Genomic DNA, 26384 nt, shown 5'->3' on the forward strand with positions numbered 1-26384 from the left:
TTTTTCCCTTTGTTAATCTCATTCATAGGTCCACTCTCTTTGCCCAAAAAATATACTTACATCCTACACTTGTTGGAATAAAATAAATGTAGAAGTAAGGGGTCTGGGAACTATGCTTTTAAAACAGATGAAGGTACAATTTCTGGAATTCAATGGATTACAGGATCTGAGGCAGCAGGGTTTTATCAGAGCTAAGTTTGGTCAGACGAAGCTAATAAATTTCTTTGACTGGGTGACCAGATAGTTAGATTAGAAAAGAGGGGGCACAGGGAATGAAGGAGGGAAAGAGACAGAGGATAACACAGGGGCTGGAAGGACAGACACAGAAGATGGCATAGGGGATGGAGTAGGGAGAGAGTCAGTAGGGCACAGGAGAGGTTGGAAGAAGAGAGAGAGTAGGAGCACAGGGGCTAAGGATGAAAAGACAGAAGGCACAGAAGATAAGGGGAAAGAGAGGGGGTACAAGGCCTGGAGGGGACAGGAAGAGAGACAAGGAAGGCCACAGGATACAAGAGGTAGAGAGATAAGGGGCAGTGAGAGGGGAAAGAGAGACAGTTGAGTTACAAGAAGCAGGGGACAAATATATGCAAATTTATGCTAATATCAGAAAGGAATGGGGCACCCCCTCCTCCCAGTCCTCAAGTGTCCAGTCATGGTCTATGAAAAAGTTGTAACCCTAATCTGTGATTCCCTCTTTGACAAATACAAAACTCACTGTGAAGTGGTGCATAGCCTGTAGCTGTTTGGGAGTCACTTCTTTGGAATGCTATTTCACGGGAGTTAAGGAAGGAAGAGGAATATTTAAGATTCAGGAAGTGGGCTAAAACATGGTTTATTTTTTTATTTTATTTATTTATTTAAATTCTTTTAATATACCGATGCTCAAAACGAAGTCTTATCGTACCGGTTTACAGCAGAACCAGGGGAAAACCATTTAACAAGAAGAAAGAAAGTTACAATAAACAGGGAGTATAAATTCAGGATCGTTAAGAGAGAAAGAATTAGTTTAACGTAACTCAACTAAAGAGGTAATGTAAAATAGCAGAAAACAATTGATCAGCATAGGGTGCTGATTTAGCAGCTGATTTAAATAAGTTCTTCAAACAAGCTTTCCCAGCTGGGGGTGTATGATTAAAATATGAGATTTCTGAACATGTCAGAAGTGGATATGGTATGGTATGGATTAAAGCTAGCAAAAATGATTTACATGATGATTTTATCCTAGATGCTTTTATTTTTTATTTTTTTTAATTTGGTATATCTACATTTTTATGATTGTACTTTGTTTCAATGCTTTTGGTGAAAAGCAAAATATCAAATATTAAAGAAAGAAAAAAAAGATAGAAACTTTTTAAAGTACATAAAAAACAAGTTACATGCAAGGAAATCAGTTGGACAATTAGATGATCAGGGGCAGGGTAAAAGGGATACTCAGAGAAGATAAGGCCATAGCAATAAAACTAAATTAATTCTTTGCTTTAGTCTTTATCGAGCAGAATACTGGGGAGATATTCAGCCTGAATCATTCTTTGTAGGTGATGTTTCAGAGCAATTGAATCATATCAATGTGAATCTGGAAGAGGTGCTAAAGCAAATTGACTAAGAGACCAATATATTCAGTGCCACTTAGCTGGATACTTCGCAACTTATCCGGCTAAGTAACGTGGTTTAAAAATTCAGCAGCAGTCAGCAGCCACCACTTAACCAGATAAATACTTAGGGGCAGATTTTAAAATGTACGCCCGTTTTTATAACATGCGCGCACATCTGGCTTTCCCCGTTCCCTCCAAGGCCGCTCCGAAATTGGAGCAGCCTCGGAGGAAACTTTCCTTCCCCTACCTGTCCTGCCCCCAGCCCGAAAAAAAACCCCCGTACCTTTATCTCAGAAGTTATGCCTGCCAGAGGTAGGCGTAACTTGCGCGTGCCGGCCAACTGCTGGCGCGCGATCCCCCAGCCCAGCAGCCTTGCAGAGGCCTCTGGCCCTGCCCCCGGACTGTCCATTTTTCCAAGCCCCAGGACTTACACCCATCCCAGGGCTTTACGCACGCCGCCGGGCCTTTTGAAAATAGGCCCGCCGTGCGTAGGTCTTTTAAAATCTGCCCCTTAGTGAATAACTTTAAAACATGCGTGAGCACATTCATTATCTCAGTTATACAGATCCGTGCGCACATGCTCATGTATTGCATATCGTGCGCAAACACGCACTTAGAGGCAGATTTTATAAATTTGCGCGAGCGCGTACATTTGTTCGCTCACCAGGCGCGTGTAGCCGCAAGGGGGTGCACATTTGTGCAACCTGCATGTGCCGAGCCCGGCGCGCGCTGCCTGTTCCCTCCGAGGCCGCTCCGAAATCGGAGCAGCCTTGGAGGGAACTTTCTTTCCACCCCCACGCACCTTCCCTTCCCTTCCCCTACCTAACCCATCCCCGGCCCTATCTAAACCCCCCCTATCTTTTGTTGGCAGATTTACGCCTGCTGAAAGCAGACGTAAATTTCAGCAGACGTAAATCTGCGCGCGCCAGCGTGCTGCTGGCGCGCCATCACCCGACCCGGGGGCTGGTCCGGAGGCCTCAACCTCGCCCCCGGGCCGGCGCCACACCCAGGTCCCGCCCCAAACCGCCCCCTGACCCCGGACACACCCCCTCCCCCCGCCCCTTTTACGAAGCCCAGGGACTTACACGCGTTTGAGATTCAAGTCAAGCAACTTTTAGAATTCAGTATCTTAGCAAAGAAGTTCTTGCTTCCCACTAAGAGCATTTTTCTTGTGTAATAATTTACAGAAGCATCTGTTTGAGCCTGATTAGATCAAGTTATGGATATGCTTACTGTATATATATCATACATGGTCTAAAATTATATTGTGAATATGTACAGTACTGACAATCATAATGATGAAAAGTCACAGAGATACAACCTGTGATCATGTACCCAGATTGTGCGAGTCTTTACACTTTAATTTGCATAACAATGTGTCTGCGGTAGTTCTAGTTAAACTGTATTTTGATGTGAGAAATGTCATCAAATACAAGTAAAAATACTTTTAAAATGTGAAAGAAAAAATGTGAAAGAAAGATATTTTAAACTACTAACAATAAAAATTAATTTCATTTTTTCAAATATAGGGCCTAACACATAGTTAAATATTTTTGTTCACTCATCTGTTGTAGGATGTTAGCCATGCACAGGTGGCTGCCACAGACTGTACCACCAAACTTTGAAATAAATACACAAAATGCAGAATTATTGTCTGTACTTAATACAGAGCACCAATTTGTGTACCAAACATTTGTTTTCTTTCAATTATGGAGCCCAAAACATACCGGCATAAAAACATGCTGGTCGCGGGGGACACAGTACGAGAGCGCCAAGAGCTGAAAGACTACATGCTCAACATCCAAACTGTCAGAGCCAACGCTCGGAGGTTTGGATGGTGCAGGGTGCCCTGGTTCTGCGAGATGAGATTGGGATCTGTCCCCAGATGGATGGGGTTCTGCATCGACAGGTCCTGCAGAAGTGGGAATCAGACGTGTTAGGGCCAAAAGGGTACCACAAGGATCATGGTCCCTCTGTCCTGTTGAAGCTTCAGCAGTGTCTTCAAGAGGAGAGGCAGAGGGGATACACATAGAGCAGGCCCCTCCCCCAGGGGAGGGAGAAGGCATCGCAGACCGGATGTCCGCCCCTCAACCACAGGGAGCAGAACTTGCTCACTTTGTAGCTGTGTGGGGAAGTGAAGAGGTCCACATCTGGCATACCCCACTGGCAAAAGAGCTCGGCCGTTACCACCGGGTTGAGAGACCATTCAGGTGGATGGAAGGAGCGACTTAAGCGGTCCGCTAGCATGTTCAGATGTCCTGGCAGGTATGTCGCTCGCAGAGACATCCCCTGTGACAGGGTCTAGGCCCACACTTGCCCTGCCTCTTAATAAAGAAGGAATGAGCCTGTGCTGCCCTGGTGTTGATATAGCACATCGCTACTCGGTTATCCATCCAGATCAGGACTTCCTTGTGCGACAACCGGTCTCTGAACACCCACAAGGCGTAGCAGATCGCCCGAAGCTCCAGGAAGTTTATCTGACAGTGGGCTTCAGAGGCAGCCCATATGGGCTTCCCAGCCTTGAGGAGAGGCATCTGTGTTGAGGATCACCTGAGGTGGAGCAGTTTAGAAGGGAATTCTCCTCTCCAAACTGGAGAGGCCTTTCCACCAGGACAGAGATGCTCGCAGAGGTTCCATGACTGCGACGTGAGTCTCGAGGTCCTGGGACGCCTGTTGCCATTACAATCGCAAGGTCATTGAGCCCTTCGCATGCACAGGTGGGTGAGAGGGGTGACATGGACGGAAGCCGCCATGTGGCCTAACAGACGGCGGGAGGATACCTGCCAGCTGTTGTGGACAAAGGCTGTCAGGGAGGCGAAGGCGAGAGCCCGATCCTGGGGCAGAAATGCTTTTACATGTGCTGTATCTAGCCTGGCCCCTATGAAGTCCAGCTGAGGAGACGGGCAGAGGTGAGACTTGGGGTAGTTGATAACAAACCCCCAGGCTTGTAGCATCTGCACTGGCAGGGCTAGAGTGCTCAGAGCCCCTGCTTGGGAATCTCTCTTCTCCAACCAGTCATCTGGGTATGGGAAAACATGCACCGCCGGATGTCTGAGATAGGCTGCCACCACTGCCGGGCATTTGGTGAAGACGCAGGGGGCTGAGGCGAACACGAAAGGCAGCACCCAGTACTGGTAATGGGCATCTCCCACCACAAAGTGGAGATACTTTCTGTGGTCAGGGAAAATGGCTATGTGCCTGTAAGCCTCCTTGAAGATGAGGGAGCAAAGCCAGTCTCCTCTTTTGAGGAGAGGAATCAGCGTGCCCAGAGAGACCATCTTGAACTTTTCTCTTGTGAGGAACTTGCTCAATGTCCTGAGGTTGAGGATTGGGCGCAAGCCGCCAGTCCTCTTGGGAATGAGGAAGTACCTCGAATAGAACCCTCAGCCCTGCTGGGGGCGAGGGACCAGCTCTACCGCGTCTGCCACAAGAAGGGTGGAGAGTTCCACCTGAAGGATGACCTGCTAGGTGGATGAACCCCAAGATGGACATGGGGGAGAGGTCCCTGGGAGCCAACAAAATTTGAGGTGATACCCCTGACGAATGATGGCAAGGACCCAATGGTCTGACGTAACATCCTCCCAGTGATGGGCAAAGCCTAAGAGCCTGCCTCCCACTGGGGGATTCGGCATCAGGGATACGCTCGACTGACTTTCACTCCTTCACTGCCAGTCAAAAACCCATGGCTGGGGCACCGGCTGGGGCATGGGCACTTGCTGCTGGTGAGGGCAATCCCTGAAGCTGGTGCATGGCATACAAACCCAGGAGGCGGGAGGATAAAGCGCAGTTGCTTACCTGTAACCGGTGTTCTCCTAGGACAGCAGGATTTTAGTCCTCACATGTGGGAGACATCATCCGATGGAGCCCGGCACGGAAAACATTTGTCAAAGTTTCTAGAAGCTTTGACCAGCAGACTGAGCATGCCCAGCCTGCTACTATCCACACATCCACACGAGGTCCCCCTTCAGTATCGTAAGATAGAAAAATACAAGCGAAAAATAAAACAACAAACTGAAAGGAGAACCCAACTCCTTGGAGAGGTGGGCAGGATTCCTGAGGACTAACATCTTGCTGTCCTAGGAGGACACCGGTTACAGGTAAGCAACTGCACTTTCTCCTAGGGCAAGCAGGATGATAGTCCTCACAGATGGGTGAATACCAAGCTCCAGGCTGCTCCCGGCAAAAACCAAGACCAACAAGTACCGAATAAGGTGCCAACGGGCACAACAACAACTGCGGTGCTGTTAGTCAATAGGGATTCAGCCTGGTTCCAACCAGTGGGCCTTAGGTAGGAAGAGTTGGGTTTAAGCCTGGATGAGAGTGCGTAGGACAGATTGACTGAATCTACCGTCTTGACGGCCATCCTTGTCCAAGCAGTAAGAGGTGGCAAACGTGAGCAGGGACCTCCACGTTGCAACCCTGCAGATTTCGGCAACGGGAACTGCCCATAAGTAGGCCACAGACGTTGCCATAGCCCTCACAGAGTAAGCTTTAACTCGGCCTCCCAGCAGAAGGCCTGATTGCGCATAGCAGAATGAGATGGAGTCTGTTGCCAGTTGGATAAGATATGTTTACCCTCTGCAACCCCCATTCTATTGTGGACTGTCTAGGGCCTGCTGTGCATTCTAAATAGAAGGCCAGAGCTCTTTTGGAATCCAGTGTATGACAGCCCGTTCCCCCTGGTGGGGATGGGGCCTTGGAAAAAAGACAGGCAACACAATGGACTGATTGATGTGAAAATCACTCACACCTTAGGCAGGAACTTGGGAAGCGTATGCAGGACCACACAATCATGAAAGAATCTTGTGTAGGGTGGGTAACCAAGGCCTGAAGCTCACTTACCCTACGAGCTGAAATAACCGCCACCAGGAAAAGGACTTTCCAGGTGAGGAATTTCAGCTCACAGGCGCACATAGGCTCAAAAGGATGACGCATCAGCCACACTAATACAATGTTGAGATCCCATGACACAACAGGGGGTCACAGAGGGGGGGCTTTAACTGAAGCAGGCCCCGCATAAAGTGACCTACTATAGGCTGAACTGAAATAGGCGTGCCAGCGACGCAGCGATGGTAAGCACTGACTGCACTCAAATGAACCCTGACCGAGGTGGCTTTGAATCCAACCTCAGAGAGGTGCCATTAGTCCAGAAACCTTGGAACGGGGCAAGTGAATGGGTCCAAGCCATTCTCCTTGCACCGAACGGAGAACTTCTTCCACTTCAGACTGTAAGACTTTCTGATGGAAGGTTTCCTGGAAGCTACCAGCACTTGAGACACGTTGTCAGACAAATCCAGGGACTGAAGAACTAAGCGCTCAACATCCAGGCTGTCAGGGTTAGTGCCCGGAGGTTCGGATGGTACAGTGTGCTCCGATTCTCAGTTATCAGGTCGGGCGCAGTCCCCAGACTGATGGGATCCCTGATCAACAGGTCCCGAAGGAGAGGATACCAGACTTGTCTGGGCCAGAATGGGGCCACCAGGATCATGGTTTCCTGGTCCTGCTGGAGCTTCAGAAGAGTTCTCACGAGTAGCGGAATAGGAGGGTACGCATATAGGAGGCCTGCGCCCCAGTGAAGGGCAAAGGCATCAGAGGTTACGCTTCCATCCATCCTGAAAAGGGAGCAAAAACTGCTCACCTTGCGGTTGTATGGGGAGACAAAGAGATCCACATCTGAAATTCCCCATAAGCAGAAAACCCGGGCTGCTTCTGCCGGGTTCAAAGACCATTCAAGCGGCTGAAAAAAAGGCTCAGGTGGTCCACCAGCACGTTCAGTGTTCCAGCTAAGTGCATGGCTTGCAGGGACATACTCTACGAAAGACCCCATGACCAGATTGTTGATGTACCACATTGCCACCTGATTGTCTGTCCGAATCAGGACTACCTTCTGGGACAAGCAATCTCGAAATGCCCAAAAAGAGTATAGCGAGTCGCTCAAAGCTCCAGGAAATTTATCTGGTGCAGAGCTTCCTGAGCCATCCAGTGACCCTGTGTGTGGATGCCATCTACATGGGCTCCCCAACTATGGGTGGAAGCATGGGTAGTAAGAATCACTTGAGATGGGACAACTTGAAAAGGAATCCTCTGCTCCATATTGTAGAGATCTTCCCACCAGGACAGGGAGAACCTCAGAGGCTGTGTTAATCGAGATGCAGGCTCCAAGGTCCTGGGATGCCTGTTGCCATTGTGACCGCAGTGTCCACTACGCCCTGCGCATGCAGAGGCAGGCAAATGGGGTGACATGGACAGAGCCTGTCATGTGGCCCAGCAGATGGGCGTTTACTTGCTGACTGCTGTGCACCAAGGTTGCCAACGAGGACAGGGCGAGAGCCCGGTTGCGTGGCAGAAACGCCATTGCCTGAGTCGTATCCAGTCTGGCTCCTATGAAGTCTAGCTGGGGGGACGGCCAGAGGTGGGACTTTGGGTAGCTGATAACCCCAGAGATTGTAGCACCTGCACTGTGAGGGTCAAAGCATTCATTGCCCCCTCGCGAGAGGCGCTCTTGACCAATCAGTTGTCTAGGTAAGGGAACATGTGAACCCCCTGCACCTGAGGTGCACTGCCACTGCTGCCAGGCACTTGGTGAACACCCGAGTTGCTGAAGCCAAGCCAAATGGCAGTACTTTGTACTGGTAGGTAGTGAGCCCGTCCCACCACAAAGTGGGGAAACTTCCTGTGGTTTGGGAAGATCACAATATGGGCATAAGCCTCCTTGAAATTGAGGGAGCAGAGCCAATCTCCTTTCCTGAGGAGCGGGATCAGAGTACCTAGAGAGACCATTTTGAACTTCTCCCTGTGAAGGAATTTGTTCAAGGCCCTGAGGCCTAGAATGGGATGTAGGCCCCCAGGTCTCTTTGGTATCAGGAAATTCTTTGAATAAAACCCTCGGCCTTGCTAATGGGGGTATGGGTTCTACTGCTCCTGCCATCAGGAGAGCGGCGAGCTCTGTCAAGAATGTTTCCTGCGGGGCAGAGGAAGCCCACAATGGACATGAAGGAAAATCCACTGGGAATTCTCTGAAATTCAGACAATACCCCTGGCAAATGATGGTGAGCACCTACCCGTCAGAAGTGATCAGCGGCCAGTGGTGGGCAATACAAAGAAACCTGCCCCCTACTGGGGGATCGTGGTTGACCCGTGGTCTCTCACTTCCAGTCAAAAGCCCGTAACCAGGCTTACTGGGAAGATGGCTGGGTTTTGGGGGTTCACTGCTGATGAGAGAGACCCCTGGAACCAGCCCGGAATTTGTAAGCCTGGGAGGCAGGAGGGTAATATTTCCTTTGCCTATAAAAGAAATTCCTGGAACCTGGCCAGGAGGATTTCCTGGCAGAGGACAGCGGACCGGAAATGCTAACTAATAGCTATTGAAGGGTTTCATGGTGATCCTTCAATTCAGCTATCACATCCCTGACCTTAATCCCGAAGAGATTCTCTCTTGTACAGGGAAATTCTGCCAACTTCTCCTGTTCCTCTGGTCGCAGGTCCAAGGCGCGGACCCAGGCCATCCTATGGGCACCAGTCCCCACTGCGGCCATCCTGGCTGCTGTTTTGAAAACATCATAGGTGGATCTCACCTTGTGTTTTCCAGCTTCCAGACCTTGTTGAACAACTGCAGAAAATGACTCCTGTTGCTGCTGCAGTAGTAGTTCAGTAAGTTCTTAGACTTGCTTCCACAGGTTCTGATTGTATTGAGTCATATATAACTTGTAGGAGGCGATACTGGCAATGAACACAGTGCCCTGAAAGACTTTCCTACACAAGGCATCCAGCTCCCTGTGTTCCCGGCCCGGAGCGGTAGAGGCAAGGATGCGGGAATGCTTGGTCCTTTTAAGAGCAAACTTTACCACCACCAACTGGTGAGGGAGGTGGCGTTTTTCGAACCCTAAGGCTTGCTGTACTAAATAGTTGGCATCCGCCTTCCTATTCATGGGAGGAATCGATATCGGGCGTTCCCACATCCTAAGGAGGAACTCCTTGAAGTTGTGAACCAGAACAGCCACTATCTCCTTTGGGGCATTAATGAACTGGAGCACTTCCAGCATTTTATGGCAGGCATCTTCCTCCGTGAGGGGAAGGGGATGGTTTCAGCCATGGCCTGAACAAATCCCGTAAAGGAGAGATCCTCCAGAAGAGACAAACACCTTCTTCTGGTGGCGAGGGCTCCGAGAGGAGATCACCAGAGCCTTCAGAGGAGGAGTCATCTCCCCAAGGGTCATAAGGGCCTTCCTTCTCTTGTGGGGCCTGCACGGGAGAGGCCTGGGCACTGGGAGCCCTATCGGCATCAATGGCGCCGATGGGCATGAAAGGCCCGATGTCCCGGCCACTGTATCCGGGACGTCTGGTCTCAGGACCATAGGACTGGGTACAGCGATGGCTGTTGTGTGCCATTCTCCTCAGAGGACCCGGTGATGGCAATCGGTCTCAAGGAGGGTATCAATGGCCGCTGGGGAACTGAAGTAAGACATCCAGACGCTCAAGCAGGAGCGCCAAGAGAGACGGCACAGGCTCCGGTGCGGGGGCCGGCATTGTTGGTAGTTTGATGCCCCATAGGGCTCGGAGCAACACACTGCACCCTCTCTCCTGGAAGTCTGGTGAAGACAGGACTGATGGAGGGAGGACAAGGCATCACCGGAGCTTCCATGAAACCTCCGAGGAGGCTCAGCTAACACCCTCGGATATCGTGTGTTGCCTCCGGGAGAGGATGCAGACCTCATGTGGATCTGTAATGGACATGGTCCATGGGCAATGGGGGCACCGAAAAAAACAGACGACGCTATAAAAGTAAGCTGGCAAATGGTCGATGGCCAGCGGCCACCTGGGAGCGACACACCAGGAATTGACAGCAATAGTGGCATGCTGAGCATGCTCAGTGTGCCAGTCAAAGTTCTAGAAACTTTGACAAAAGTTTTCCGTGCCCGGCTCCATCTGATGATCTCACTCGTATGTGAGGACTACCATCCTGCTTGTCCTAGAAGAATGAGGGGTGGTTAACATTGCATGCGATAACGTAATGCACACTATCATGGGATTTAACATGGGAAATAACTACAAGTTTTTTTCCAGTGTTATGCCTGCGACAGCTGTGCGTTACGGCCAAAACGGGATTTATTGTAAATCCAGTTTCGGGCAGGGAGAGGGGAGAGGGAGGGGAGGAGAGAGAGAGAGAAAGGCACACATATTAGTTAACTTTTTATACCACTGTAAGAGGGGGCATTCTGAACTCAGGGTGAGGTTTTGGTGGTTTGCTAGGTTTTGGGGGGCAGTATTAATGCACATTCAGAGGTACAAACAGCACAGTTACCATCAGTAAAAATTTTATGTGATTTGGCGTGATTACAGGTATAAAAAGATGATAAAAAGATGGGATTTGTACACTGTACTCTCGACCTAGCTTGCTGCGCACTCTACCTAGCTGCTATCAAGCTTGGTTGAGAATACAGTGTACAAATCTCATCTTTGTGTACCTTTTATCATTCCAAATCACATACAATCTTCACTGATGTCTACTGTGCTGTTCGTACTAACTGGGCATGTAAAACTGCTCCCCAAAACCTAGACCACCACCAAAACCTCACCCCGAGTTACTAGTTGCCCCTCTTACAGTTTACTGATAAATAGTTTACTTATATGAGAGCCTTATAAAGAGTCTCTCTCTCTCTCTAGTCAGCAGCCTGAAACTGGGATAATAAAAAAAAAGAAAGAAAGGAGGAGGGGGGGGTGACAGGTTTTACCACGGGCATTATTTTCGTGGAAATTATAGCAAAGTGATAAATCTAGGCCTTAGCAGGATAAGTTTTAAACAGCGCTGCTTAGCCGGATAAGTCATCACAGTGCTACTTAGCCAGATATTTGTTGCCACTTAGATGTCAAGACTTATAGGGCTATGTTTAAAATACAAGCCACATATTTTTCGATACACAAACATGTTGTTGGGTAGATTTCCGTCTGTTTTTTTATAGTGTGCATACATTTGCATGTATGATATAAACTACGTGTGCATGCGCATGCATCCATTGAGCTGCAAATATAAGGGCATGCTTGTGCATGTTCTAAAGTTATCCTACGGGTTTCTCTTGTTTTTGAGCAAAACCTGAGCATGATTATTTTTGGAGTCTGGATATATTCAGACTTTTCAAAAGCTACTCAAGAGTGAAGGAGAATATTTTTGGCAATGTGCCAGGAGACTTGTACTCTTGGCGCTTCTTTTATTTTGCACTACCATTGTAAATGGTTGGAAAATATAATAGTGTTAATTAGGTTTTCTTTGCCTCAGATTAATTAAGGATTTTTTTTTGGAAGCTAAAAATATATCCAGTTTTACTCTAGATGCAGACAGAGTCAATGCCTTATAATCTTTATAATAATCAGGTTATACCAGTTTCTTTTAAGTCTTTGCCTTTGTATCTCCAATTATTTATTCAGGGCTAATGCTTTTGTTCGTTTTCTTATATTTGACTTATTCTTTGATTTGTTACTATATATTCTCACTTTGTGTTTCTGTACAAAGTTGCGTGCTTTGCGAGTTATTTATGTACTTATTTTATTTATTTATTTATTTATTTATTTAAAGGATTTTATTTTATTTTATTTTTTTTTAATTCTTTATTTATCAATTTTTTCAATCTTACAAATGAAGCAAATGGTTTATACAATTGAATTTTACACATTCAAATTCAATTTTCAAGAAGTAAGCAAATAATACAATAAACCTTGTAATACTGCTTCATAAACGTATAAAGAAAAAAAGAAGGGTTTATTTCTCTATAATTAAGAACACATAATAAGGTAATTGAGTAGACTTATAAGGAGGAAACGACAACCTTAATTACTCATATTTCTCCTGACTTCATTGGTTATTGGACTTCTAATTTACTTTTCTCCAAATAATTTTTCATATCCTGAGGATCATAAAAGATATACCTATTTCCTCTATGTCTCATTAAACATTTACAGGGGTACCTGATATTAACCTGAGCCCCTATATCTCTAGCTTCCTTAGCAAGTCCCACAAATATCTTCCTGCGAGCCTGAGTATCTTTCACTAAATCTGGATACATCCAGAGTTTTTGTCCGTAGTACAACTTTTCACGCTCTTTCAAAAAGGTCCTAAGGACCAAATCTCTATCTGCCGAATGGGTAAAAGATACCAATAATGTTCCTCTCTGTTCTAATTGCTCCTCTGATGGAGTCTCTAGGTATGCGGTAAGATCTGTTTCTAAATTAACATTACAATCTCCTATACTCATCTCACCTCCACTTTTCTTTGAGGGAATAAAATAAATTTTTGATATATCTAATATATTACCTTGAGGTACCATTAAAATATCTTTGAGATATTTTCTAAACTGTTCCTTTGGTGAAATTAACTTCACACTTGGGAAGTTAAGGACTCTCAGATTTAAATATCTTAATTTATTTTCTACATTTTCTAACCTCCTCTTCAACATATTTTCAGATTGTATAAATGTAGATTGTACCTCTTGGATTACAGATATTTTATTCTCTATATCTTTAGTATGTTCTTCTTGTATTTTTACCCTAGGTTCTAACTCTTGTACCACATTTTGTGATTTATTCAGTGACCCGGCTAACACAGAGACAGATTTTTCTAAGGTCACAATTGCTTGCCATATTGAGTCGAGGGTTATGATATCAGGTTTATCCAATTTGGGCATTAAGAGATCCAAATCCACCAACCCCGTTCGACTAGCTTGTGAAATCAGAAGCATTTCACTAGTCGCATTCGAATGTACATCATGTCGGTTTACATGGAACTGTGATAACAAGGCAAGGTAAATACGTGAAACTAAGTAATACTAAATAATACAGGGATAACAACAATTCAAGAGAGAGAGTATTAATAAAGTGTATTAAAGTAATAAAAAATAATTATTATTAATAAATAATACAGGGATAAAAATAATACAGTAATAACGAAAATTCAAGGGAGAGAGTATTAATATAGTGAATTAACGATAACCACGGTAACACAACTGGGAGGCTAAGATAGCAGCGGTAGGATCAAGAGCGGCATGTGTAGTTCCAAGGGTGCAATAGAGGGGGGACAATGGGTGACATAGGGAGAGAGAAGGGCAAGGGAAGAGCTACCGGAGCGGGGGGCTAAAGGGAGGGAGTAGAGTTAAAATTTAAGAAAATATAAATTAAAAAAAAATAGTTACTTGAAAGTAGTTGATTATATATTTGAATAAAATAGTTATGTGGATGCCTCTAAATAAGGTATGAATTTGTACCATCTGCTTTATATATTTTTCTGGCCAATTTATAACAGAAAGGTATATTTTACTTACACTGGTTTCTCCGGGTTTATACTCGAGGACTCCTTGGAGTGATTGCAAGGCCAATATGATGCATTGTTCAAACTGAGATGGCTGAAAACAAGAGAGACAACCAATTTATTAAAAAAACAAAATAAGGAGACTCACTAGAAACACTCTAGGGATGAGCAGATTTTACCTTTGTACTGACATTCAATATAACAACAAACAATCCAAATAACAATGAATGAAGAAAGAATCTTCAGTGCAGGAAAACCAAATCATGGCACTTTGCTGTGGTAGCAGACAGTTAAAACATTGTATTATGGATTAGAAGATCCTCTTCTCTACCCTGTCAATCACTGTGTCACTTGGAATATTCATTATTTCCATACGAATCAGTTTACTGTACTATAATAGGAGGTTTTCATGTCATTTTGGCACTGTAAATGAGCTGTAAAGTGATCTATCCTAGAAGGGATTGTATGCATAGTTCCAAAATACTAAATTCATGTTGGGATTGATTTGTGTTTGGATGAAAGAAAGGCTACACATTCAAATATTCAAATTATTATATAGTAACCTCTCTTAAACTCTCTAATACCCCCCCTGTACTCTCCCCCCCTTTATCCTCCACCTTTACCCCCTTATAATGCCTTCATGCCAACTTGCCCCTGTTAAAATATCATGCATTTACCCTCTAGTCCCCCCCCCTGCAATTCCCCCCTCTCTTTCTCCTTTCCCCCCCAGCCCTGCTGCCAAGACCCCCCCACCTCAATTAATTTATCCAATCTAATGTTTCAAATTACTATTCATTGTTATCTATTGTTAATTGTTCCCTGTGAAACACGTTACACATTGTTACTTGTTCTCTGTGAAGCTCATTGCTGTATTTAGTTATTTGTGAACTGAGATGATGTTCCCAACGTATCCCTGTATATAAAAACACTTAAATAAATAAATAAATCAAGAATATAGTGTGCTGGTCAGCTCAGCAGCAGTGCAAGGGAATCGCTCGGGTTTCATTTCTGAGGGCGACTTCTGATTCTCAAGCTGGCAGTAGCTGGAAATGCTGCAAGGCAGCATTCACAGACCTAGAAGGGAGTCCCAGCTATCATGTAACAGCAACACCAATTGGCCAAGTTCAGGGAACAAAAAGAGTGAGCTGCAGTCTATCATCCTGGCCAAGGATTGTTATAATGAATGGGCTACAAGGGATGATGGAAGAACTTTAAAAAGAGTAAAAGATAGGGAAACTCCTTTGCCTTGGTTAGCTGCCAATAAAGGCTCTTGGTGCCATTGTTTTAGTAAAAGTAAGTTTTAATTAACCTGGATGCCAATAGAAGATAAAGAAAGTAGTTTGGGAAAATAAAACTAAGTTTTTACTGTAATAAGTTTTTATTGTAATTGCAACTTAAACAGATACAGCTGCTAGTCGATAACAGAATCAACTAGCAGTAGGTCTGCATGTATAGCAATAACTAGTAGTCCTAAAGGAAGCACAGGCACTTGCATAGCTAAGCCTGTCTGGCAGGCTATGTATCCTCATTCTGACTGGGTCGATGCGGCAGGTTGATGGTGGCAGAGTACCTAGAAGGCTAAACGTTCAGCCAACAGTCATGCTAGAACTGGTGGCTATTTACATTATTACCAAACTTTATAGTTAGTCATGGAAAGGGAGGGGTCCTGGGAAGTGTATTAACTGGCGGACCTTGCATGCTCATCTACCTAAGAGAGTAGAGTACAAAGAAGGAATATGACAGTGTCCTGAATGATGTCTTACAAGCGGTCATTCTATATGGCTGGCAGTTGGGATATATCCTTAGCAGTATGGACAGGAATAACTTGGCAGCCTGGATAAGTCAATTGTTTTCTTTTTTCTGCCATCATATACTGTTATTTTACTATGTAAGATGGAGAAATGTTCAGACAAAGAATTCAATACAAAGCTTTATGTTTAATACAAAAGTTAATCTATGATGACAAAGCTGATTGGCTCAATACTGCTCTTTGCTTACATGCACAGCAGAGAAATCTTAGATCTGTTAATCAGGCACTGTTAACTGTCCCTTCAATTAAGAAAGCGCGAATGTCGCAGGTTAGAGAACGAGCTCTGTCTTTAGCAGGTCCTAATTTATGGAATGCACTCCCATTAGAGTTAAGATTAAAAAGACACTACAAATTGTTTAAAGGAATGTTAAAAACATGGCTTTTTAAACAAGCATTTGCCAATGTGAACGAAGAGAGCAAATGAAGGGCAGCACATATTTGAACTTTGGTGGTTATCTGCAAAAGCTAGCAATTTAGACATATTAATATGGGTACAGTTTTATTTGACATTTTTACAGTATAATCATTTTATTATTTTATAATCTCATTTTATTATTTCTACATGATAAAAAGTTTAAAGATTTTAGAAATTTTACATGTAATCATAAGCTCAGATTTGAATTATTGAAATTAGATTTTATGATACGAATCTTTGTAACCGATTTTAATGCATTGGCACTTTAAATATTTTAGTTTATTTTAGATATTTAATGTGATTGTATGTGCCTTGATGTAAACCGTTATGATGGTAAAATTACTTAATGTCGGTATAGAAAAGTTACTAAATAAATAAATAAATACACATAAGATGGCAAAGGAGAAGGTAGATATGACAAAGCATTGCAGTATTCCTGCTGGTGGGAGGGGATGGAGGAAATAGAAAGCATAGAGCCAGTGCTGTTACTACCATGGCACAGGAAGGTCTTTGCCACTGCACACAGGTGAGAAGCATTGCTCTAAACTTCATTTCATTTTACATTGTAGACCATTTATTTGGGAGGAAAAAAAAAAAAAAAGACTCAAAGCAGTTGACAACAAACTACTACAAAATATACAAACAACAGCATAACAAGCACAGATCACCCACCCAATCTTAATTCTCACTAGGTGTAGAGCAGAGGTTCCCTGAGCTTCTTCAGGAAATATCTGTATAATAAACCTTGGGTTGTTATTTTAGTGCTGTCTTATGCTAGATGATATTCCACTGGTATGTTGAATAAAATGTTAGGATTTTTACACACTTTTCTTTCCTGTAAACTAGTTAGAAAGTAAAAGTAGGGCTTGCAAAACTCTGCATTTAAGAGTTTCCCTTTGTTTTTGAGAAGAATACAGTGCACTTATTTGTAGTACTTATACTTTTTACACTGTGGATCAGTGTCTACAAAAACAAATCAAAAACATAGATATGACCTACAAGATAAGAAATCTTGGCCCACAGTCAAGAAACTGAGCAACTCTCCATGGAAGGCAGAAAAATACTTCAATGCAACATTTAACCAAGTAGCACACCTGGAGCAGGAGTAACTTCCTGCATGTACATTTATGTGCATATTTTTGAAAATCTAAAGTACTGTATGTCTGTAAATGCTTTCCCAATCTCAACTCTACCCCCGTGCTCCTTGTTAGAGTGGTGGTAAAAATACGTGCAAAATGGGGACTGACGTGTACTTTTATACACACACACCCCTCATTTATTTTCAAATCTCCTCTTATATGCATAAAACAGGGTTTTATGCACCTAAGTCACTTTGGAAATCAAGCCCAAAAATTGATTACCACCAAACAGCACAAAAGAAAACTGCAACAACAAAAGTATCAACAAAAGAATAACTTCAGTATCTGTACACAATGGCACAAATGGAAAAAAGTCATCTAGATAATGAGGATGGGCAAAACCTCATGCCTTTGATGATATCTACATAAATCAGAATCAAAAATATGGACAAGCAACAAGGTACTAGCTTCTGAAACTGTTCAGTTCCTATGCAAGGACAAAGCGTATACCCAAAATCTGCAAGCATCCATTATTGTGCTTTTGAAACCAGGTAAGGATCCCTTGGATCCAAGGAGATTTTAGTCAATTTCTTTGCTCTGCCACCTCTGCGAACTTCATGAACACCTCATCCCGAGTTGTGACACACCTATCTTGGAAAAACAATTCATCCCCAAACAAGCTGACTTTGGTCAGTTAAATCATGCACAGGCTAAGTGCTGAATCTCACCATCTGCACTGAAGGTGGTTTTGAAAAATGCCAAATCCTGTCATCAAGTTTTCAGCAGTATATGACGCTGTCAACCATCAAATGCTGCGTTAGAAGATCTATGACAGGGGGTAGGCAATTCCAGTCTTCAAGTGCCACAAAACAGGTCTTATTTTCAGGATATCTACAATGAATATGCAGGAGATATATTTGCATACAATGAAAGCACTGCATGGAAGTATATTTCTTGCATATTCACTGTGGATACCCTGAAAACCAGTCCTATTGTGGCACTCGGATCGGAGATGCCTGCCTCTGATCTATGACATGGTACACTACTAGACAGTCCGTATGATACAAATACTTAAACAATACTGCTTCTCAAGTCAAATGGTGAAGAAGCAGCAAACAAAGCATATTACCTAAAGTGATACTATGGGTAAAACATGACTGTCACATATCCTCCTCCTGTGGAAGAGTGCCAAAGAGGAGGACGGTGGGTGAAGGGCAGAAGGGAACCACATTAAGATTAAGAAAATCCAGGGGGTCCCAACCTTCGGGCCCTGCAACATTTTGCTTTAGATACTTTGGAAGGGCTTGGGGGAGTGGGGGTGCTCAGCCCGGCAGAGCTATTTGTAAATTTTGGTGGGGTGGATTCAGATCACAGGCCCGTACTACAACTCCCCCCCCCCCTCCCCCCGCCAGTGTCAATCAGATATCTTTTGAAGTTATCCAGTTAAGTGGCCTGTTGTTCTGGCCACACAAAGCTCAATACCTTTAAGGCCTAAAGTCATCTGGCTAATGGAGCCAGATAAAAACTGAAAATCATGCAAGCTAGCCAGATAACTTGGGAGCACTTCTATTTTTTCTATCCAGCTAGATTTTAGCCAAATAATGATTTATCTGGCTAAATCTAGCCAGATAAGTGGCACAATTTTCAAAACCTTGCCATTTACCCAGATAACTTGTGAGTTATCTGGGTAAATGAGTTATATATATAAGCATTTGATATTCCACCTTTCCCTAAAGATAGACCCAAGGCAGAGTAACAAGTCACAGTTTAGGGTGCATTGAATCTTGCATGACATCCTTAACTGTTGAGTTAATGGCCATTTATTGATCTCGCTTCCATACATTTTCCTGATTCATATATATATATATAAGCATTTGATATTCCACCTTTCTCTAAAGAAAAACCCAAGGCAAGGTATATAAAGTATTATGGCATTGAATATCTAAGTAATGGAGACATAGAGATCTGATAAACAAATATGAGACAGATTTCTAGTAAATATATAAGTGGAAGCATTAGGTAGGAATAAGGAATACTGGTTGGGTGTGACAGAGGAGAATTTCTCAAGTTGGTCCTGGAGTATCTCCTAGCCAATCTAATTTTCAAGATATCCACAATGAACATGCATGAGATGGATTTGCATGCAGTGCCTGCAGATCTATCTAATTTTTAATGTAGATATCCTGAAAAACCAGACTGGCCAGGGAATACTCTAGGACCAGCTTGAAGAACACTGATAGAGGATGGCCATACCTGGGAGCTTTTGAGTTGTGGTCACCGTGAGATTGATGTTGATTAGAGATGGCGTTGGTAGGAATAGAACAACATATCAGCTTTCTCTCTCTTCCACTCTCTCCCCCCAGCTTTCTCTCTTCCACCCATCCCCACAGTTTGCCACTTTCTTCCACCCACCATCACCTTTCCCTTTCTTTCTCCCTGACCCCCAGCACTCTCTTTGCTCCCAACCCCTATAAGTTACAGCTCCATGACTTATACATCCTCACGCTACCCTTAGCTGAGTAATTCCTAAGTCCTGGAAACACAGCCGCAGACTGTTTTTTGTGTTTTGCAGCCCATCTCCAGTTTCTCCCCACATGCTACTTGCAGTGTCTACTCCAGGGTCGCCCCACTTCTCCTGTTCTCTGCAAGCTTACTGAGGAAGGGGAGTGGCTGAGATGTACACAGAGAGGCCCTGAGATTTCTAGTGTTTCCCCTGAGACCCTGCAACTTATGCAAATTCTCCAAGTCTCAGGATGAAATCCTGAGAGTTCCCAGTTATGAGAATGGCCATTTCAAACAGGCCCCATTTCCTATTCATCAGGGCTTCCCAAATCTATCCTGGGGACATCATAGTCAGTCAGGTTTTCAGGATATCCACAATGAATATGCACGAGATAAATTTGCTGAGTCTTCAGGTTATGCAGATTTATCTTATGCATATTCATTGTGGATATCCTGAAAATCAGACTGACTGTGAGATCTCCAGGACAGGTTTGGGAAGCCCTGTTGTACACCAACCACTGCATGCCACTGGCACAAACAAGTTGCTGGACTAGACTGACTTTTGGTCTGAACCAATCTGGCATGTCTGTTCTTTTGGTATCATAAAGTATCACGAATAAAAAATGCAACCAAGGCCTGACATTTCCATAATACACAACTTCAGGCGGTGTATAATTTCTTAATCAATTGAGACCGGATTTCACAATCAGTCCTTTATTTAATTTGTTTTGACCAACTATTTCCTTCTACTATTTTGGGTTTTCAGGTAAATTGCAACTTCCTCAACTGGACTATGGCACCAAGAAACGTCATTCAGAAATGCTCCATTAATGTGCAGATTCCTTAAACTGGCCAAGATAACCTCATGTTTACCATTTGAGGCTCGCTGAACGCTATCATTTAGTATCCAAAATTTCAGTTAGCTACCCCAATGGACTTCAGATTCACTCAGGTAGAAGAGGAAAACATGTACCAAGCTTCATCTGTTTGACTGAAATTTAGCAAACATTTGTAAAATATATTTAGATATTTCAAGGCTTCAGTGTCACATTTGATGAGAAATATATTAATATACATGTTAAAGATATTCAGGTGATTAAGTCTTAACATGATCTTTGTGAAACTTAAATGTTAGCAAATGAATGAAAATGTATAATATTTACTGGATATGTATATAAACACATCTGAGGTCTATATTCAGACACAGTCTGGATAGTAAAGTTAGCCGGATAAACTTATCCGGCTAACTTTGGAGGCATAATCCAATAGTGCAGCCATACAACTGAATACAGCTGGCTATCTTAAGTAGTTAGCTGGATAACTATAGCCGGCTAACTTTAGGACAGCTCTTTCATCTGACCTGACTTAGCCAGCTATGTTAACTGGCTAACTCTGAATATCTGAGCCACCTCCTATATTCTAGCCACCTAACTTATTAGCCGGCTAGAATTTAGCTGGATAAAGACTTCAAATAGCCAGGTATGCCATTTGTAATCCATCTAAATGGCTTTTGAATATCGTCCTCATCTATGTTTATACCATTGCATTCAGGATAAATTTGGTTATGTTTACTACATGTTTTCCTACTGCTGGCATAAAGATCAACCACTCAAAAGTCAAGCTGGCAAAAATTAGTCCAAAACAATTCTTTGATTGGGATCATCTACAAACTAATGAGAAGAATGAACCCAATCAGCTTCACCGTCTACCTTTTTGCTTCTTATTTGCCAACCAATTTTGTTTTTTGTTAAACAAATAGGGCCTTGCAAAAGTCTTCAAACCTGTCTAAAAAAATACAAATCAAAATGCATTAATATAGGAGCTTCTTCTGTCATCTATACAACATATTCTACATATTCATTATAGAAATATTCCAAGTGTAATTAAGAATAAAAAACCCCAAAAAGTCTTGATTACATAAGTCTTCACACCTTTTGTCATAAAAAACCTCAAATTAGCTCTGGTTCAAAACACTGACTTAATAAGGCCCAAAATAAGTTAGAACCCACATATGTCTAATCACAGCAGTTGAGTTCATTTGAATAATACTGGATGAAGAATCAAGCTGTTTCAACAGTATGCAGTGTATTTAAAACAAAGGTCAAAACATGTTGAACTAGTTGTTGCCAAAAGAATTCCGGGATAACGTTATGCAAAGGTACAGACTGACAGAATACTAAGAAAATGTCAGTATGTTTGAATGCCCCTTGGGGAACTGTCAGGTTCCTCATAGTAAAGTGTAAACAGTTTGGCACCATCAAGACACAGTATCAATCAGGCCGTCCCTCCAAAGTCAGTAGCTGTGGGTTAAGAAAACTGCTGTGAAGGTCACTGTAAGGCCTAAGATTATTTTAAAAGAACTTCAGAGGTTTCTAAACAATGTTGATTGTTCAACAATTTCAAAATGACCACAAACATGGATTTGTAGACCACTGCTAAAGAAAAACCATATGATGCGCTGCACAGTATTTGCAAAGAAACACTTAGGGGACACTGCATGCATGTGGAAGGTTTTATGATCTGTTGAAACCAAATCGGAACTTTTTGGTCTTAATGCTAAATGTTGTATGTGGCATTAAACAGACACAGCATGTCATCCTGCTAACATCATCACAACAGTAAAACATAGTGGTGCAGCATGTGATGGCAGCATTTAGTTGTGGAAATGTTTTGCAGTAGTGGGGACAGGAAGGCTTGTGACCATCAAGATAAAAATGGCGTAAAGTACAGGCAAATCCTGGAGGAAAACCTATTCCAATATGCTACAGACCTGGGACTGGGGAGAAGATTCACCTTTCAATAGGACAATAATGCTAAATACGAAGCAAAAGCAACAATGGAGTGGCTCAACAAGGAAGTGAATGTCTTCAAGTAGCCTGTCAAAGGCTAGGCCTGAATCCAATAGAAAAAGACTGCAGTCCACAGATGATCCTCAGCTGACTTAAAAGAGCAATTCTGACAAGAAGAATGGCCAAAGACTGCACCATCTTGCAAGGTTGCTACATACATTATAAACTTCTCTTATTGCTGCAAAAGGGGCTTCTACCAACTAACGGGCCGATACAGTAAAGTCCGCGGGAGAGCGGGCGAACGCCTGCTCTCCCAGCGCGCGCACAGGCCACTCTCCTGTGCGCGCGATTCAGTATGCAAATTAGGCCCGGCGGTAAAAACAGGTTAAAAAGAGGCACTAGGGACACTAGCGCGTCCCTAGCGCTTCTTTTTGGACCGGAGCGGCGGCTATCAGCGGGTTTGACAGCCGAAACTCATTTTTGCCGGCATCGGTTCTCGAGCCCGCTGGCAGCCAAGGGTTCGGAAACCGGATGCCGGCAAAATTTATAAATTTGCGCGAACAAAAGTACGCTTAGCCGCGCGTATCTTATAAAATCCAGGGTCGGCACACGCAAGGGGGTGCACATTTGTGCAACTTGCGCACGCCGAGCCTGGCGCGCGCTTGCCTGCTCCGAAATCGGAGTGGCCTCGGAGGGAACTTTCTTTCCACACCCCCCCCGCACCTTCCCCTCCCTACCCCTCCCTAACCCACTCCCCCGGCCCTATCTAAACCCCCCCTACCTTTGTAGGCAGATTTACGCATGCTTTCAGCATGCGTAAATCTGCGCGCGCCAGCGGGCTGCTGGCGCGCCATCACCCAACCCGGGGTCTGGTCCGGAGGTCTTGACCACGCCCCCGGGCTGGCACCACGTCCCCCGGTCCCACCCGAACTGCCCCCTGACCCTGGACACGCCCCCCTCCCTGCCCCTTTTACGAAGCCCCGGGACTTACGAGCGTCCCGGGGCTGTGTGCGCCCCGGCGGCCTATGCAAAATAGGCGTGCCGGCGCGCGAATGCCCTGTGCGCGTAAATCCGACCGGATTTACGCGCGCAGGGCTTTTAAAATCCGGTCCATATTTATTAAAAACTTCCCTCGGAGATCTCATTGGTAATTGAGGAAAGTTTATATATCTTAAATTTCGATTTTTTGCGTAATTCTCTAGATTTTCTATCTTTTGAACAATAGTCTTATTATCTTTCATCAACATTGATTGAGTTTGCTGAATCATTTTTATCTCAGTCGAATAGTAGCAGTCTGTTGTTCCAAATCCACATTTGACTTCTCAAACACTTCCAATTTCTTTTCATGCCTTCTTACTTGTTCCGTTACTGGTGTTAACTGTTGTAATATATTAGTTCTCATCTCATTTATGGCTTCCCACAATGTTTCAAAGGAAAAAACAAGCTCCTCTTACCATGATGAAAGAGGAGCTTCTCCTCCTGAAGCTCCTCTTTCATCATCGCCTTGCCCCAGCACTTCAAAGGGGCTAGATGCTGCCGTCGGCACCGCTCCAGACCTCGCAGAGAAAATATCCTGCACACTTTGGTCGCAGGTTTCTTCCCCTGGATATAATGCGTCTCTCCCGGCAACTGGATTAAGCAGTGGAGTCCTCTCCGCGGGACTCAAAGGTGATATTGAGCCTGGCAAAGAGGGGAGCTCACATTCCCCTCCCCCATCTGCAACGGCTGGTCTCCCGCTACTCTGGCGCTGCGTGTGACATGGGCGTCCATCGGGCCGGTCGGAGCACTCGCCAAAGGCTCTGCGGGGTAAGGCGTCCTCGGCTTGTGCTTCCTTCCCATAATCAAAGTAACATTTTTCACAGGAAAATAAGTTACTTTTCAGTTAAACGAGGACGCTCACACACAACTTCTCATCCGGTGGCCATCTTGGATCCGCCCCTGCATGTATGATGTTTTTTATTTAAAATATATATTGCTCTGATTTGCGAAGTGCAAGCAAATGTAATCAATTAAGAAATAAATTGAAATTAATGAAACCTCCCTTCGAACATCTTGAGTTGGTGGACTTGACGTTTCTCACCTGGAAGGTGTTCATTCTTGTAGTTGGCACCTTGGCACAAAGAGTAAATAAATTACAGGCTCTAGGCCAGTAATGGCAAACTCCAGTCCTCAAGTGCCACAAACAGGACAGGTTTTCAGGATATCCACAATGAATAGGCATGAGATAGATCTGCATACTATGGAGGCAGTGCCTTTACTTGGGACTACCAGACTCAGCAATCAAGTCGTTACAACTAGTACAAAACTCAGCTGCCCGTATCCTAACTAGCTCACCTGTCAAAAACCACATTTCTCCCACATTATACACTTTACATTGGCTGCCTATCAAATTTTGAATACAGTATAAAATCCTGATCATTGTACATTCACTATTACATAATCCATCCTCAATCTGGCTTTGCACTATTCTTCAAATTTTCAAACCAACCAGACATTTAAGGTCTCTGAACAAAAACCTATTAGATATATCATCAGTACGCCTAGCACGTTTAAATATTACAATAAACAGAGCATTCTCAGTAGCTGGCCCATAAACATGGAACTCATCACCGCTTCGTCAAATTTCAAACCCAAAAAAATTCAAGAAATCATTAAAAACCTATCTTTTCTCAAAAGCATTTGCCAACCCAGATACAGATCTATTGTAACCTTAACACATCCATCACTTTTCATTTTGTACTCCAAAGTCTTGCGGAACTGATCTTCGTTTTTCTCTCTTGTTTGTAAAGTTTAAAGTTAGTTATTATTTTAAAATTTTGTTTTATAACTTTTAATCTTTATTATAATTCAAGATTGTATTTTTTCTATATTTTTCATTTTTGTTTGCTTATGAACATTGTACACCATTTTGATCAATATGTTATTGTTAGACAGTATATAAACAATTACAAATAAATACATAAATATATATATTGTGGTGATTGACCCAGTGGTGAGTCTCAGCGCGGGAAAGCTTTAGGTGTTTTTTTCCCCTTCAAGTATGAAGGTGTCTCTTGCAGGAAGTAAAGGGAAACTACATTTCCCAGATACCCTGGTAGTCAGCCCCTGGAAGCACTGGGGGCAGGGAAACAAAGAGGCTGTGTCTTCCTAGGGAAGAGTAGGCTAACCCATATAAAGGAAGAGAACCTCCAGAAAGCAGGGGAGAGCAGGAGTCAGCAGGCAATCCAGGAGAGCTCAATGGAAGGTTCCAGTGTCAGCACCACCTCCAGGGGAAGCCTCAGTGCTGACACAGCTCCAAAGGAACCTGCTATTGCAGAGATTTATTTATTTATTTGTTTGTTTAAGCGAGTTTTATATACCGTCGTTCGGTTTCGCCATCACAACGGTTTACAAAGGATCGATTTCTACAATCATACAATTGTTAACATGGCTTACTTGTCATTCTAGTATATATTATGTCAACGAATCATTCAGGTAGTGGCTTAATTGTCATTCTAGTATAAATTATTTCAACGAGTCATTCAGGTATTGGCTGGTATATTCTGGTATAGTCGTTTTAGCATAGTGTCATTAGGAGTTTTGGTAGGATTTTGTAAACATCCAGGTTTTTAGCTCTTTTTTGAATGTTTTTAAATTTTGTTGTGTCCTCAGTTCCATTGGGAGGGAGTTCCAAAGTTCAGGGCTTCCTAGGGATATAGGTTTCTTCCCAGTTGTGGTCAGTTTGTGACGGGTTGGTGGGATTTTTAGTAGGCCTTTGTTCGCTGATCGTAGATTTCTATTTGGTGAATGAAGTTTTATGGATGCACTGAGCCAATTTGTTTGTTTTTCATATATTATTTTGTGAATTATGGATAGTATTTTGTAGTCAATCCTGTATTTTATTGGCAGCCAGTGTAGTGAAA

At 43.7% G+C, this 26384-nt stretch overlaps 1 protein-coding gene across 1 annotated transcript in view; it reads right to left on the reverse strand.

The window, feature by feature from the left end:
• Positions 1-26384, reverse strand: part of EXOC2 (exocyst complex component 2) — a 391656-nt gene that overhangs the window by 134211 nt on the left and 231061 nt on the right. The window contains exon 18 of the mRNA XM_029590528.1: positions 13901-13981. Coding sequence (XP_029446388.1) covers positions 13901-13981 — 81 coding nt within the window. The remainder of the gene's footprint in view (positions 1-13900; positions 13982-26384) is intronic.

This window comes from Rhinatrema bivittatum, chromosome 2 (genome assembly GCF_901001135.1).
Source record: "Rhinatrema bivittatum chromosome 2, aRhiBiv1.1, whole genome shotgun sequence".
Lineage (NCBI taxonomy): Eukaryota > Metazoa > Chordata > Amphibia > Gymnophiona > Rhinatrematidae > Rhinatrema > Rhinatrema bivittatum.